Source organism: Chinchilla lanigera, unplaced genomic scaffold (assembly GCF_000276665.1).
Source record: "Chinchilla lanigera isolate Chin_1 unplaced genomic scaffold, ChiLan1.0 scaffold00091, whole genome shotgun sequence".
NCBI lineage: Eukaryota > Metazoa > Chordata > Mammalia > Rodentia > Chinchillidae > Chinchilla > Chinchilla lanigera.
The window spans coordinates 7,668,883-7,684,883 of record NW_004955492.1 but is presented as its reverse complement, the minus strand read 5'-3'; the positions used below and the strand labels follow the sequence as shown (position 1 = coordinate 7,684,883).

The following is a 16,001-nucleotide window of genomic DNA, read 5'->3' as shown; positions in this document are numbered from 1 at the left end:
CCTGAGTCTCCTCTAGCCAGTGATCACCAATGAGTAAGGAGGGAAGGGTGAGGAGAAGGGGAAGAGACAGGAAGAAGAGAGGAGGGGATAAAGGGGAAGAGGAAGGTGAAAGTGAGGGGCATGGGAAAGGGGAATGGGAGGAGGAGAGACGAGAGGAAGAGATTTGCGCAATTCAAAGGCTAGGCAGGTGAGCACCACAGGTGTGCTTTCATACTACAGCCAGTGGGTGGGCAAGACAAAAACTGTCTGCAGAGGACTTAAGAGGTTCCTCCCTCTACAGCTTAGACCTCAAGGAGATGGTATTTCCACTGGGCCTCAGATAAGGGGCTGCCATTCAGAAAGGTAGTACTGCCGTTCTCACAGACCTGTATATGAGACAAATGGACCAAGTGTACTTACAACAATACCTGGCACACAGCAGACACCTCCTGTCAAGCTATTTCTCCTTCCCCTCACAGCATTTTTGTGAGAAAATAAAACCCTGTATTTAGGCAAACAGCATCTCCAATTCACAGAGACAATATTGCCAACAAGTAATTCATTCGCACAGCACCCAGAAAGTAATGTGGGTAATAGCCACTCTTTTTTCCGTCTGTAGTGCTGGCTACGGTATTTATGCTATTATCAGCCAAGGCCTACCACAAAATAAAGAAGTCACCCGTCCGCGAGTGAGACTTCCTCTCGGAAGGCAGACTGCGCCAAAAGGAAATCAGATTGCGCTAATTTTGACATTTCATCTCAGTTAAAAAAAAACAGATATTGTCTTCGCAGGTGTACGGTGTTAAAGAGCACTGCAGTGGTCCTTAACAGCAACCATCCAGTTCCCACAGCGGGAGACCTCCATCCTTTCCAAAGCAAGTTACAAGGGAATTCACAATGGGGGAAGGAATAGAAGAGAGACTGAAGGTTAAAAAATAAATAAATAAATAACAAAATGGAAAAGAAAAAACGTCCGTGTTTTGCCCAAAGGCGTCTGCCAAGATTTACTAAACAGGCCAACAGCGCCTGACTTCAGCGAATGAGCGGCCCAGCTGCAGTGCCCACGAGCTGTACGCCTGGGGGTAACCGGGGGGCGGGAGGTGGTGCCAAACCCGAGCAGATGCTGCGGGGTTTCCCTCCTCCTCTTCCTCCCTGGTACTCAACCTCGAGGAAGCGGCTCGACGCCAGGCACATACCCCGGCTGTCCCCTCTGTCCGCGGCCGCCGGCCCACTCACCGCAGTCTGCCGGGTACTGGTCCGCCCAGTCCCCCGATTGCGGGCAGCCGCCACCCGCCGGGCCCTCCTGCTGCTGTCGGTGCTGTAATTCTTGCTTGAGCAGGGACAGCGGCGAGTAGTGCTCCGTGGCGCGCGAATAGGCCAGAGCCCCCAGCAGCAAGATTAGCGGGAGCGCCCGAGCCCCCGCGCAGCCCCGGCACCGGCGCTCGCGGCCCGCAGGTGCCATCTTCAAGCACGGCGCACGCGCGGCCGTGCTTGTCCCGTAGCGAGCAGGTGGGCGAGGCGGACGGGCGCAGCGCCTGCCGGGAGTCGTAGTCCCAGCCTTGCCAGCCCCTGGCCCGCGCCCTGTGTCCAGACTACCAAGCCCAGCAGGCCCGGCGTAAGACCTCTTCCGGTCCTGACCTGACGACTTCCGTCAGTCACCAGCACTTGCTTACTTAGCTACCAGGAAAATGGTTGGGCAAGCGGGCCGGTGGCCCGGGAAGGGCGCGGAGGAGATGGCTGAGGCCGTGTCATCCCCCGCCCTGTACCGGTGTATCGAGTGCAACCAGGAGGCCAGCGAGCTATACCGAGACTACAACCACGGCGTGCTGAAGCTCACCGTCTGCGTGAGTGCGGGGGCGGGCGAGGGCAGTGGCACCGCCCGGTGCGTGGGAGGCTGGGGCTCCGCTCTGGCTTGTGCCGCGGAGCGCAGCGGGCAAGGGGCGTTTGGGCGCCGGGCCGGGCAGCTAGGACACGGAAGTTAGTTGCGTGCCAACTTTCAGCCGTTGCCTTTAAAGTCCACTGTTCAAGGTAAGCGTGCCTTCCCATTCAGCTTTCACAGTTTACCTGTGCTTACGGACACACAGTACCCTTAGTAACCTGGGGCGCTGGCCTATTCCAAGCGCACAGGTATCTAGTGTAAACTCATCACAGAAACAAGCCTAGACTCTTTGAAGATTATCAAGTTTCCGTTCCAGTCACTATTAAGATACTTAGTTCCCGCCTCTGGGAGGCTGGATGCAAAGGCGAGTAAGACACACAGTCCCGCCATTGAGAAGCTTAAAAGCCCAGAGTGTTCCATTTTAAAATACATGTTTGCTTATTGTAAAGCTAAAATTAAATAGGATAAGTAGGGGAAGAGGGAAGTAGGGAAAGAAGTAGTCTTTGCGATGATGATACAGAAGAAAGCAGCAAGAATAATATTCATGAAAAGATAGTGTAGCCAGTTTATTTTCTACAAAGTGTGGCTCATCAGTGAAGTGGAGAATGTTAGCAGGACAAAGCATGTCACAGCTAAGTGAAGACGGAGGTGGTGTGTTTGAGGCCCTTGTGCTGTGTTTACTTAAACAAAAAGTTTTTCTTTTCAGGATCTTTGTCTATTTGGTAGTAGATGATAAGGAATGGAATAATTTTGCCAAAGTAAAAAAAAGTATTTACCAAAAGTAATATGGTACTTTAAATATAGCTCCTAGTAAGATGTTCTAGTATATCTGTGTGTGTGTGTGTGTGTGTGTGTGTGTGTGTGTGTGCACGTGTGTGGTTTTCCTGCATACATTTCAAGTGAAGGCAGGAGAAAGAAACAGAGGAGCACTTATAGGGAACGCAGATACTACAAGGAGAACAAAGAAAAGTTAGATCTAAATGAATGAGAAGGGCTAGCAGACCTGAATGAATTTCCTGTTGGTTATCATGCTCTGCAGGGAAAATGGGCAGTGCCCACAGCATGTCATATGGTACGGGAGCTGCCTCTTTCATTGGTTTCCTATCACGAAGTTATCCCCTTGTAACACTTATCAGACCACGTGATAGCACACTTGTCTGAGCCTTCTAAACTGTAAGGCCCTCAAGGTTAGATGAATGGCTCTAGGTGATTAGCTGGTATCTTGGAAAGGATTCGTAAGTGACTGAAAAGAGAGTTCTTGTGAATGTAGTAGCCAGTCTACATGCATCTACCAAACAAGTGGATGCAAAAGAAGCAGGAGCTGCTCCCCTCCCTAGCGCTGGTTTCTACCTGCCTGCTTCTAAGAATTTTCCAGTCACCGAGTCTTACACTTGTGGTACTGCCTGAAAATGGGGTATAGAGAACTTTATTGAAGGACAGAGAAGAGTATCCTGGAACTCCTGGTGGTTTCATCTAGAAATGAATTAGCGTTTCTGGACTTCAGATCTCATATGCAGGAAGAGAGAAAGTGTACTCCCTGTGAGTTGCACAGGGTGTATAAAATAGCCTGTCGTGATCATATGATTTCTGACTCTAGCTTCTGTTTAGGTGCCAGCTCACTCTTTGCTCAGGTAAAGAGCTGCAAAAACATGAATTCCTTATGCCTGTTTTGTTAGATAGATTTAAGTTTGAGGAAGTAACACATCTGCCTTCACCAGTTCACTTGATGACTGGAAAAACATACCTATTTATTGTAGTGAATGAAATGGAGAAACTTACTGTGGAAGGAAATCCAATATTTCATGATGCTGACGTGCAGGGTTAATATTCTGCAATGCAGTTCAGTTTTCTTCTAGTGCTTTGATGAAACTAAAAGGCCATCCTAGTATGTTTGTATACCCACTTCTATTTCTATTTTATCCTGCCAGAGTTTGAAAATGTCTTGTTGGAATGGTACCCATTCATTTTTTTGGTGCTGAAATGTAGCATTAATGCAGCTTTGGTTTAATACTGCTTCATATGTCCATATTTTAATGGTGTTGCAATTTGATGAATTGTAATCACATGTCCAGAGATCCTGAACTCTAAAATGGTGACCTTGGAGAGCCTAGATTTTGGTGACCTGGACCCAGACCACACCACCCAGTTCTTTCCACTCTCCACTGTCTCCACTGTAGAGGACCATTTTCCTTCTGCATCCTTGGTATTATTAGAGGAAAACCCAAGCTTCCCTGGTTTCTGCCACCTCAAGATTGTTGGCACTGTGCCCCATTCCTTACCTATATGTAGCTCTCAGAAGTTCAGGGAGCAGGGAATTTTGCTGAACATCTTTCTCAAAATCCTATTTCAGGAACTACAATGTGGGGGCCATATTGCTGATAGACAACAGGTTAGCAGCCAGAAAAGTGCATTACAGATTCATTCATAACAATTCCCACAAATTAAAAGTAAACTCTCCTGGAATACTTTTCTGCCTGGAATTAGTCTTTAAATCAAGTATCTTTTTAGCTTCCCAAATGTGAGATGAAATACTAATATTTCTAGCCTAGACACTTATATTTAGTCACTTGTGAAACCCCTTCTTACAAAGTGAACATTTTGTACCCAATGGGAAGTTTAGTTAAGTGTTGATTTTGCCTTATTTGCTGTGTGAGTAGAGTATTATTTTGAAGTTCAAGATTTCACACTGTATTAATTTGCTTGTTCTGATGTTATCTTGTGTTATTTCAGAAATCCTGCCAGAAACTTGTAGATAAATATATCGAGTATGATCCTGTTATCATCTTGATTAATGCTATTTTATGCAAAGCCCAGGTCTACAGGCATATTCTTTTCAATACTAAAATAAACGTAAGTTGTGATAATTTTAAAAACTTTTTAATGTTACTTAATAGTGCATGTGCATTTTATAAGAATAACAATTTTGAACAGAATTTAAAAATATAAAAAGAAATAATCTAGGTGGGGGTGGTGGTGCACACCTGTAATCCCATTACTTGGGAGGCTGATGCAGGAGGATTGACATGAATTTGAGGCCAGCCTGGACTGCATAGTGAATTTGAGGCTAGCCTGAACAAAGCAAGACCCTGTTTACAAAAAAAAAGAACAGCCGGGCATGGTGGTGCATGTCTGCAATCCCAGCACTCGGGAGGCTGAGGCAGGAGGATTGTTGCAAGTTCGAGACCAGCCTGGGCTACAAAGTGAGCTCAAGGCCAGCCTGAACTGCATAGTGAGACCCTGTCTCAAAAAAGACAATCAATCAATCAATCAATCAATAAGGGGCTGGGGGTTTAGCTCAGCGGCACAGCGCCTGCCTGGCAAGTGCAAGGTCCTGAGTTCGATTCCCGGTACAGGAAAAAAAACCCAATAAATAAATAAATAAATAAATTTTTTTTTAAAAGATAAAAATTCTAATTGGAAGGTAGATCTTTTCTCTAAATATGTCTGGAAGTTTCTACAGTAACAAGTATGGATTTTTTGTGTGTGTGTTCTGTTTTGTTTTGTTTTTTGAGACAGGGTCTTCCTGTGTAGTTCAGATTGGCCTTTAACTCACAGTGTAGCCCAGGCTGGCCTCAGACTCACAGCGATCCTCCTGCCTCAACCTCCTGAGGTATAGAATTTGAAAAGGTGTGTTAGGAAGCTGACAGCTATAATCTGTATTGCCTTTAGGGGGTTACTTACTGAAACAGAATCACTGATTCTGAACAGAACAAAATTAAACATATCTGGGTAGAGAGAAAAATCTAAAAGAAGTAAACAGACATTCAGAGAAAAGCGTTAAACATAATTCTTGCATTCTATACTCTGCTGTTAGGGAATATATACAATAAATAACAACATTGAATTTAGTCAGAAAAGTCCTAATTTTAAAAGTTGAGTTTTTGCTGGGGCTATCGCTCAGTGGCACAAGCCCCTGCCTAGCAAGCACAAGGTCCTGAGTTCAATTCCTGGTACCAAAAATAAATAAATAAAAGATGGATTTTTAAAAATATGTATTTAGTGGTTGAATTGTAAACTCTTCAATAGTTTGGGCAGGATTGACAGATTAAAATACAGGACATCCAGTTGAATTTGAAACTCAGGTAAACAATGAAAATTTTTAGTATGTCTCAAAAATGGCATGAAACATACTTACAGTAAATTGTTTATTGTGTATCAGAAACTAAATTTACTGGGTGTTCACTGTTGCTATTTCCAATCCTAAATTTGGGCTAAGGTCGACAATAATGATGCAGTTCATTTATCCCCAGCCTGCCCCTCCAGTGAAGTAACCAGGGCATTTTTTAAATCCCCAGCGCATTGATTGTCAAACTTCAGAGCACACTGGGAATCACAAGGTTGGATTATAGGAGGTTAAACCTTGTAAGCTAAGATGTTCCTCAAAATTACACTTACCTGTGCCTGTTGATACTAAGTATCGAGTGCTGCTTTCCTGATTGAGTGGCAATGTCTTTTGACTGTCAGATCCATGGAAAACTCTGCATGTTTTGTTTGCTTTGTGAAGCATACCTGAGGTGGTGGCAGCTTCAAGACTCAAACCAGAACACCGCCCCAGATGACTTGATTAGATATGCCAAGGAGTGGGATTTTTACAGAATGTTTGCAATTGCTTCTCTAGGTAAGGAGACACCTTGCTTTCCATTCTTAAATAGAATTTAACTATTTGACTAAAACTAAGACACATGCTCTTTTTTATTTTTTCTTTTTGGCTCTTTTAAGACGGGGTTTCACTGCAGTTCAGGCTGGCCTTTAACTCACTTTGTAGCCCAGGCTGACCTGGAACTTGCAGCAGTCCTCCTGCCTCAGCCTCTGAGTGCTGGGATTACTGGTGTGTGCTGCCACACCTGGTTTGACAGATGCTTTTAATCATGGGCAAGGGGAGATAGTTAATAAAAGACTCGCAACTAAATTCTCAGCTCTTCCATTAACCTGCTACCTGCTAGGTGAGTTTAAGTTCTGATTACCCAACTCAAAGACCTCTTCAACTATAGTGAAATATTATTTTATAATACTGAGTCTCCAGTCCATGCCAGTGTCATAGTTCTAGATCACATATCTTTTGTCCTGTCTGCCATCCTCACTCTCTCAGTCATCTCACTCTTCTGCTCAGAACTACAGATGTGCATCTCTAATTCAGACCTTTCTCTGGACCTCTAGGCCCTTTGTCCAGCATCTTCAGCAGCTGCACGTGGACAGCCAATAAGTCTTCTCCAAAACCCAGCTCCTCCTGTCGCCTCCTCCCATAGCTTTCCCCACCTCAGTTGCAACTGTCTCTCATGCCCAGCCTCCACAGGGAACTCGCTTCAGACACACAGGGTGAGCCTTCACACTCCACCTTTGGACCTCTGGGCTGGCTGCTCCATCTACCAGAGTGTCTGCCCCTAATGTCCATACGCCTGCTCCCTGGCAACCCTCAGGTCTGAAACGTCCCCTCAGTGAATCTTGCCCCAACCCCCACCCCCACCTCACCCCCGCTGCCTTGTTTTAAGGTGCTTATCACAGAAGCTGCTGTTAACTGTCTTTTGTGATCTGCCTTCTCTACTAAACAGAATGAGGGCGAGGCTCTCTGTTGGTCACTGATACAGCTCAAGCCCTTAGTAAAGTACCTGGTCTGTAGTCGGTGCTCAATGAACATTTGTATAGTTGATGTAATGATTGCATATGTACATGCACACATTCTAACCTGATCAAGTCACCATCAGACTCTGCTTGTTCATTCACTATTATCATTCATATACTTAAGAATTATTTGCTAAAAGCTTATAAACCAGTCATTCCTTTAGGCACTAGAGAGATATATCTATGAAAAATACAAAAATCTTTGCCTCTCAGAGCTTATGGTTAGGATTTGTTATGATTTATGACAGCTTATTGACTGTGATGTCCATTCCATCAATTTTTGGGGTTATTTGTTCTTGTTTTAAAACAGAGTGTGGCTACAGAGCTGGCTTCAAACTCGATAATCCTCTTGCTCCATTCTCCCTAGTAGCTGGTGTTATAGACATATACCACTGTTCCTGGCTCTTATAAGTAATTTTGGGTAGAATTTGGACTTTGCTGAGATTTGAAAACACTTAATGTGAATTTCATTATCCGTGTAGTAATATTTGAAATATACAGCAGAATGTGAACATTTACATATTACAGTAGTATTAAATACATCTTGAGCATATCTCCTAACCCAGGAGCATAATTAAGCTTTAAAACAAAGCCTTATACCTGTAATCTCAGCACTCAGGAGGCTGAGGCAGGAGGATCATTGTGAGTTCAAGACTACAAAGTGAGTTCAAGGCCAGCCTACTGTATAGCGAGACCCTGTCTCAAAAAGACCAAAAAAAAAAAGCAAAGCTTCATAAAATTTCTAAAGGTATTTGTCCCCCCACTATCTATCTATCTATCTATATACATATATATGTGTGTATATATATATACACACACACACAAATGCACACATACCTGGTTTGGTTTGGTTTGGTTTGGTTTGGTTTGGTTTGGTTTGATGTTTTGAGACAGGGTCTCACTCTAGTTCAGGCTGACCTCAAACTTGCAGCAGTCCTCCTCACATAAAGCCTCTTTTTAAAAATATAGACACAGCAGTTGGGCGTGGCAGCACACACCTGTAATCCTGGCACTCAGGAGGCTGAGGCAGGAGGATCACTATGAGTTTGAGGCCAGCCTGGGCTACATAGTTCAAAGTCAGCCTGAACTACATAGCAAGACCCTGTCTCACAAAAAAACTTACAAAAAACAAAAAAACAACCACTAACAAAAAAGGCTTGTTTTCATATAGTTTGGAATTCCTTAACTACTACTCTGTAGTGGATATTTTGGTATTTAAGGAGAAATGCCTTTTAACTGTTACTTCACTTTTTTATGTGTCCTAATCTAATCCCTAATTATATTGTAAAAACTGAAAGGAGTTTATTAAGAATATCTTACATGAGTACAGCATTTTATAGTTTAGGAACTACATGTACAAGTACTGTCTAATCTCATTTTCACAGCTATCCTCTGTGTTGATAGTTTAGGGGTTTTGCCCATCTAGTGATATGGAAATAGACTTAGGAAAAAATAAATGACTAATTTCTTTAGAGTCTAGGAGTCAGTGCCTCTGCCCAGGCCAGGAGAAATTTCCTGGCTCCCCACCCACCTGTGTCTCAGCACCACAGTGCCCATCGGGCACGCGGCAGCCCCTGTCGTCTGGCCCAGTTCACAAAAACCTGCAGGGACAAAGGCTCCCTGAGGTCTGAGGAGGAGGATTGTGCAGACCCTGAGGGCTGGTGAAACCCATGGTCCAGAGTCTTAGAGTCTTAAACTAAAAAGGCGTGGAGCTTAGCCCATCCACCTTAAACATGGTACAAGAAAACCCCCTTTCCTCAAGATTTCTGACACGTGTCTGACCGTCTCCAGTGACAGAGCAACCCATCCTTTGTTAGGTGGTTCCTGCAGTTAGAGAGGGTTTTTTTTTTTTTATTACTTTATTAATCCTTTAATCCTGAATTCAGACTCTGCCATCTGCCTGCATAAGTAGAGTCATGCAGATGACAAGCCCTTCAATTATTTTAAAGGGAGATAGCTTAGCTCCCTAGAAGACTGTGCACCTGGAGTTGTCATCCTAAATTACTGATCCTAATCATCTGTATTTGGAATGTCTTTAGTTTGGCTGTGTTAAGTTTAAAAACATGTAAAAAGGAGAGGAGTTGTTTCTTTTTGTTTGTTTCTGTGACAGTGTGCTGCATATGTTCCAGAAAAACCTGGAGATCCCAGAGTGAAACATACCACAGCTTAGAGGAAAAGAATGAGGGACAGACCTCTTAGTGCAGGCAAGTGGCCAACCAGAGGACTAGCAGTTCCAACAAAAACAGTAGCACAAACTCCTCCTTGACAGGAGCTGAACACATTGCTGTATCCTGACTGCTAGACACCAGGCAAAGTGTCACTTCCTCTGACCTTTCTGAGAAACATAAGGAATTGCACTCAAAAATATTAAAGCAGCTGGGCATGTGGTGCACGCCTGCTGAGGATTACTGTGAGTTTGAGGCCAGCCTGGGCCATGTAGGTCAAGGTCAGCCTGAATTCAACAGTGAGACCCTGTCTCAAAAAACCCTAAATCAATCAATCAGTCAATCAAAAAAAAAAAAAAAACCAAAGGGCCGGGATATAGCTCTGTGGCGTAAGCGCCTGCCTGGCAAGTGCAAGGCCCTGAGTTCAATTCCCAGTACCCAAAAAATAAATAAACAAAACAAATAAGGGAAGTCTTTCAATTTAGATAACAATATTTAGCATCCTATAGATAATAAGTGCTTAGTAAATAGTGAAAAAATCCACAAAGAAAAGTGCGTGCTTGTGCAGCACCATTCCCAGGGCAGCCCCACCGTTCAGAGTTGGAGCTTCCACCCCTGTGCTTCACTCTTTCCTGGGATCGCACGCCCTTCATAGAGGCGGTGCTTACAGTTCTGATGGAGCTGCTTTTTCTTCATAGGTGATAAAAAACTTCGTGAAAGAATTGTTGAAATGTTTTTAAAATCATACCAACAGGATTTTACACCAAGGCTGGCTCTAGTTTTAAAAAACAAAAGAAGAAGAAAATCTGCTAAGTCATTTCTTAGAAGTCAACTAAGTTGTCTTTTGGAATTGAGGTTTGTTTTTAGGGGAAATATGGTTTGGATGGAGACCAACAAATCTGTATTTTTCATTGCCTCCTAGAACAAAGTGCCTTTTTTATTGGCATTTTTACTTTTCTGTGGGTAAAACGACTCATGACAGCAAAAACAAAGCCCAAGTTCATTTTGCTGCTGAAGGCGTTACTGTTATCAAGCTATGGGAAGCTCCTGCTGATCCCAGCTGTCATCTGGGAGCATGACTACACACCTCTGTGCCTCAGGCTCATCAAAGTGTTTGTCCTGACGTCAAATTTCCAAGCAATCAGAGGTAGGGGTCTGTTTTCACTCTGCCTTCACTGCCTTAACATTCATGGAAGCCTCCAGTGATGGTTCTGGGAAAGTTTCATGGGACCTGCTGAACATGGGTATCCTTCATAGAGTAATAACAGTCCCTGGCACATCTGTGGTACCTAACAGTGGAGGGCCCTAGTGTTTTTTAAATTTAACTACATAGTACTTCACAGTTTTCAGCATGTTTTTATCTGCCTTCTCTGTCCAGTGAGGTTGGTAGTGCAGTTATTGTTATCTTTAGTCCATGAATAAGCTTGCTGGCCATGAGAACAGGTAGCCTGCCCAGAGTTCCAAGCTGGGCAGTTGTCAGGCCAGGAGGGGGTGCCAGGTGCCACCTGCCACATCAGAACAGTGCCTGCTCTGCCAAGAAATGTCTCCATTTTCCTGTGCACTGTGAAAAGTACTATTTTGAATGAACTTCTTACCTGATACTTTTTATCATATACTTGTCATCTTGTAAACTGTGACACTAGTAGTATCATTTTCTTGTTACTCTATTTGTAACTTTAGAATCCACTTTTTTGTTTTCCCCTTGGGTTGGATTAGATTGGGTTGGGTTAGTTTTGAGACAGGGTCTTGCTGTGTAGACCCTCCTGTCTCAGCCTCTCATGTGCTGGGATTTCAGGCATGGGCTATCATGCCTGGCTTCCTCTTTTGTGTTGACAGAACCCTACTTTTGACTCTAGGAAAAGCTCAAGGCTCTGTCTCATACAAAGGCTTTGGTTTCTCAGAGGTGTGGAACAGGACACATGTAGATTAATAATAAGAATGACTGCAGATTTCCTAAAACATAGCTTTACAAGACAGTTCACACATAATTTACATGTGACTGTCAATTTTTTGTTTTATTTTTTGAGGCAGTAGTGAGAATTGAACTCAGGGCCTTGAACATGCTAGGCAAGTGCCACTGGGCTACATCCCTTGCCCTGGTTTGGTGTTTTGTTTTTTTAGTAGTACTAGGGGTTGAATCCGGGCCTCACACATGCTAGGAAAGTGCTCTCCCCCTGAGCTGGACTTCATTGCGTTTTGTTTTTCCAAATGGTCTCACTAAAAGTTACCCATGCTGGGCTCAAACTGGTGATTCTTCTGCCTCAGCCTCCCTGACAATTGGAATTACAAGCATACATCATCATGCCTTAATCAAATTCTTAAGATCATATTGACTGCTTTTTCTTTTCTAGTGACTCTGAACATCAACCGCATACTGTCCTTGTTGGCCATCCTGAGTGGCTTAGTGCTGGAAAGCAGCACGGTCTACTTCTTCCAGAAGATGGAGTGGGACGTTGGCAGCGACTGTGCCTTCTATAGGGATCAGGACTTCTGAAGGTACCAGAGCATCCACGTCCATGTGCTCAGACACGGGCCCTTCTCAGCTTAGATAGGAGCCACTGGAAATAAGCGTGTGCCTGGAAGAAGCACACGTATTGCATCGTTGCTTGAGTTCTTTTTTTTTTTTTTTTTTTAATTTGCTTTTTGGAGACAGAGTCTCACTGTGCGATTCAGGCTGGACTTGAACTCCCTTTGTAGCCCAGGTTGGCCTCAAACTCACAGCAATCCTCCTGCATCTGCCTCCCAAGTGCTGGGATTACAGGCGTGCCCCATCACACCTGCAATTTGCTTGAATTCTGATTGCATCTTTCCATTTGTTATCCTCCGTGACAGCCACGTCTCCGTTTTTATTGCTTCAAGGGTCCTGTCCTCAATCTAATGCCTCCAACCCAGCCCTGCCCTACTAAAATCCAACTGTAGTTCATCCCACAGCCCCTGTCTCCTGCGCTTTCCAGCCATTTTCTCCCCTTCTTTACACCATTCCTGCTTTTTGTTGCCTTCCTTACCTCTACTGACCTGGACCTCCAACTTTCTTTACTTCTGACCAGCTTTACCTCTTTTTGAGCCACACCTGGACCCTGTAGACAGTTGTTGAGCTGCTCTGTTAAACCCTTGAAACCTACCAGCTTTCTGTCTTCCGTCACACGGCTGCAGCAGCTGAGTTGCTGGAGGCAGCATCTCTGCCAGGCACAGGCCCTTGGCGGACCTCTGGCTGCTGCTCTCCGTCCTCACAGGGACCCTCCCCTCAGACCCAGTGAGAAAGACTCAAATGTTAGAAAATATGACCCAACAAAACACAGAAGTTGGAATTCACTGGAGTATTTGTATTATATTGGTCCTCACCCTGTGCTGCCTCCCGTGACTCCTCCTTCGCCTCTGCCTTGGGCATGCTCACTGCCTCGCTAGGGCTCTTTCTGACCTTGGGGTTCCCTTCTCTCCATGCAAGGACGCAGGGTCCTGGGTGTGAGCACAGCACAGAAGGGCGGGGACCAGGGGCAACGCTGTATCCATGCCCCACCTCGGGGACAGGCTCCGAGCTGCTCGCGCTCCCTGCGGTGCCGCCCTGTGCGCCTTCCCCTCCATCTGTGCCACTGCACTCTGCTTCAGCGACACTCCTGCCCCACTTGTCCTCTGCCTCCACTGGGCTCGGCCTGTTGCCCGTGCACATACCTTTCTCTTTATTTTGGACCGCCTCTTTCCATTTCTTCACCAATTTTTTTCCTGTACAATGTGTCCCTGCCCCTCCCCTCCCCTTCGATGTCCCTCACCTCTTTCCCTCAGGCTATAGCCCAGTCCTCACCTCCTGCCTGAGGATGTAGCAGCCCCTGCCTGCCATCACCCCACACTGGTACTGCTCGTGCCCTCCTGTAGTACCCCATTCACTTCTGTGCGGCCCTGGGCGTTTACTTTTCTCCAAGACTGTGGCCTGTGTGCTTCCCACTGTGTACCTCCCACTGCAGCTATCCTCTCCAGAACGCCCAGGTGCCTGCTCTCCATGTGCCATACCCACTTCTCCAGCCTACTGTGTCTCGGCAACACCATGGCAGCTATGTCGCCAGCATTGTCCTTAGACCATGCCAGGGCTGGGATATCATTTCCTTCTTCCTTAAGTGTTTCTCCTTGTTGGCTGTCACTTAGAGTCTAGTTAGAGAAGTAAGCTCATGGCAAAGCGCCTGCCTGGCAAGCGCAAGGTCATGAGTTCGGTTCCCGGTACCGGAGAAAAACCAAAAAAAAAAAAAAAAAAAAAAAATTTAAAAAAAAGCTCATGTATCTTTTTTTCTTTTTTTTTTTTTTTTTTTCTTTTTTTTGAGACGGGGTCTCACCATGTAGTCCAGGCTGGCCTCAAACTCACAGTGCTAGGATTACAGGTGTGCACCAGAGCTCATGTATCTTTAATAAACTTCAAACATCTTGTCCTGCTTTATGTTAACACATATTTTATACTTGCCTATATCTCATTAAAACTGTCTAAGGCTGGGCATGGTGGCTTGTTCCTGTAATTCTAGCACTTGGGAGGCTGAAGCAGGAGGATCACCGTGAGTTCAAGGCTAGCCTGGGCTATGTAGCAAGACCCTGTCTCAGACAAATAAAACTGGCTGAAGGTGTGATTCTGGGAAAGTTTGTGCCACAGGTCCGTGTCTCCCATCACCAGGGCCAGCTGGGGGGCATTCCCACTTGACCATCAGCAGAAGGTGCCTTTCTGAAGACGACCTCCCCCCTTGTCATACAGTCTTATTCTCCACTGTTAGGCGTGACCATCAGCATCTGAAAGAGAAGATGTGTCATAGAAACGAAGTGCTTTTTCTGGTAAGGAAAGTGAAACAAAGACTTGGGAAGGCTTCCTGGAAAAGAAGGCTTTGGCGTGCAATGAAAATCCAGTTCCTCCCCCCAACCCTGGAAACAGCCAAAGCATTCACACACGCAGCGTGACCATGGACATTGATGTCTGCACACAGTTGTACATTGAGTTGTACATTGTAAACAGCCCCAGGGTAGGACTTGTGTTTCACATGTAATGAAAGATCTAAATTTTGTTCCTTTGGCAAGTTTATATCCTTAAATGTGTAGTTCCTCTTTGGCTACAGATTGAATTTTGTGTTCTCACGACAAAAAAAATACTTTGAAAGTTTTTCAAAATAAAGTTTTTGTAAATTTTCAGTTCAGTAACTAAGATATTCTTTCAAATTAGCTGATCTAAAAACAAAACCCACTGAATTGTTAACACTGTATGGAGTGAATTACATTTCAATAAAATATTTATTAAAAAATAGATACAATAGCACCTTCCTTCTCCTCCCTGTTTCACTTGTTCTTTCTTCATTATTTGCTTATTCACTGCACAGATGTTTAGATATTTGCTGAGCCTCAGACCCTGCCTTGCAGTGGTGAATAAAACTCAGCCCCCTCTGCTGGCGTGGTGGCAAATACCTATAATCCCAATATTTAAGAGGCTGAGGCAGCAGTATCATCATAAGTCCAAGGCCAGCCTGAGCGATAGCCAGACTATCTCAAAAAAAAAAAAAAAAGAAAGAAAAGGAAAAAAAAAGACTTGGCCCTTTGAGGTTCACCGGGCAACGATGGGTTCAGAAGTTTGAGTAGCGCATCACAGTGCATGTCGTCAGTGCTGGACAGTCACAAGGGAGCCGCCACTGTGGGCTGAAGTGGGGGCCTGTGGGTAGGGCCCAGAGTAGGTATGGAGACAAGGAGTGACTGAGGCACGGCAGGGGGTTTGAAAAGACATGAGCATTGGGCTGGGGATTTAGCTCAGCGGCACAGCGCCTGCCTAGCAAGCGCAAGGTCGTGAGTTCAATTCCTGGTACCGGAAAAAAAAAAAAAGACATGAGCCCAAGGTTAATGAGACCAATACAAATAGTCAAAAAGAAGAATCCAAGTTTAGAAAAAGAAACATAAGGGGTAACATCTCAGAATAGCTGCAGGATGGAAAGGACCGTTGACCTCAGTGCTCAGGAGAGGAGGGGCAGACCAAGAGGAAACTGTTGGGTTCTATCATGAAAACAAACCCAACAAAGATGTAACACATAGTTGCAAGTTTCCCAATCCTCTTGGTTGAGGTAAGTGAAGATAAACACATCCTAGAAACAAGCTACCCAATTTACAAAGCCATATTCAACACACCTGCTTTTTGGGGTGGCGCACACCTACACTCCAGCTCAGGCTGAGGCAGGAGGATCCTTACAAGTTTGAGGCCAGCCCAACCTACATAGACCCGGTTGCAAGAAAAAAAAAATAACACCCAGGGTCTTTGTTGATCCCCACAAAGGTATTAATCTTGAAGAAAAAAATTATGATCCCTGTCCTTGGTATCAGTGAGCAGTAGCAACCTAAGGCATGTAGAGCAT

General features: G+C 44.8%; 2 protein-coding genes across 4 annotated transcripts in view; one reads left to right on the top strand and one right to left on the bottom strand.

The window, feature by feature from the left end:
• The window catches only part of Ttc13 (tetratricopeptide repeat domain 13), a 59,714-nt gene extending 58,183 nt beyond the window's left edge, over positions 1–1,531 (bottom strand). For both annotated transcript variants that reach the window (XM_005404982.2, XM_005404984.2), the window contains exon 1: positions 1,216–1,531. In XM_005404982.2, coding sequence (XP_005405039.1) covers positions 1,216–1,441 — 226 coding nt within the window. In that variant the 5' untranslated portion in view covers positions 1,442–1,531. The remainder of the gene's footprint in view (positions 1–1,215) is intronic.
• Positions 1,532–1,590: 59 nt separating this feature from the next.
• Positions 1,591–14,928, top strand: Arv1 (ARV1 homolog, fatty acid homeostatsis modulator). Of its 2 annotated transcripts, none has more exons than XM_005404987.2 (6): positions 1,591–1,823; positions 4,589–4,708; positions 6,323–6,476; positions 10,565–10,789; positions 11,994–12,138; positions 14,391–14,928. In XM_005404987.2, exons 1-5 carry the CDS (start codon positions 1,668–1,670, stop codon positions 12,134–12,136), a joined length of 798 nt encoding a protein of 265 aa, XP_005405044.1. In that variant the 5' UTR covers positions 1,591–1,667; the 3' UTR covers positions 12,137–12,138; positions 14,391–14,928. The 2 variants fall into 2 exon arrangements, with proteins under 2 accessions (XP_005405044.1, XP_005405043.1); XM_005404986.2 differs by having other exon boundaries at positions 14,294–14,928.
• The last annotated feature ends 1,073 nt before the right edge of the window (positions 14,929–16,001 follow it).

What these genes read in the sequence shown, in the direction of transcription:
- Arv1 (XM_005404987.2), top strand. Translation starts at nt 1,668, where the DNA reads ATGGTTGGGCAAGCGGGCCGGTGGCCCGGGAAGGGCGCGGAGGAGATG. An exon ending in TGCTGAAGCTCACCGTCTGC is followed by an intron (nt 1,824 to 4,588) that starts GTGAGTGCGGGG and finishes GTGTTATTTCAG; the next exon opens with AAATCCTGCCAGAAACTTGT. An exon ending in AAATTTCCAAGCAATCAGAG is followed by an intron (nt 10,790 to 11,993) that starts GTAGGGGTCTGT and finishes TTTCTTTTCTAG; the next exon opens with TGACTCTGAACATCAACCGC.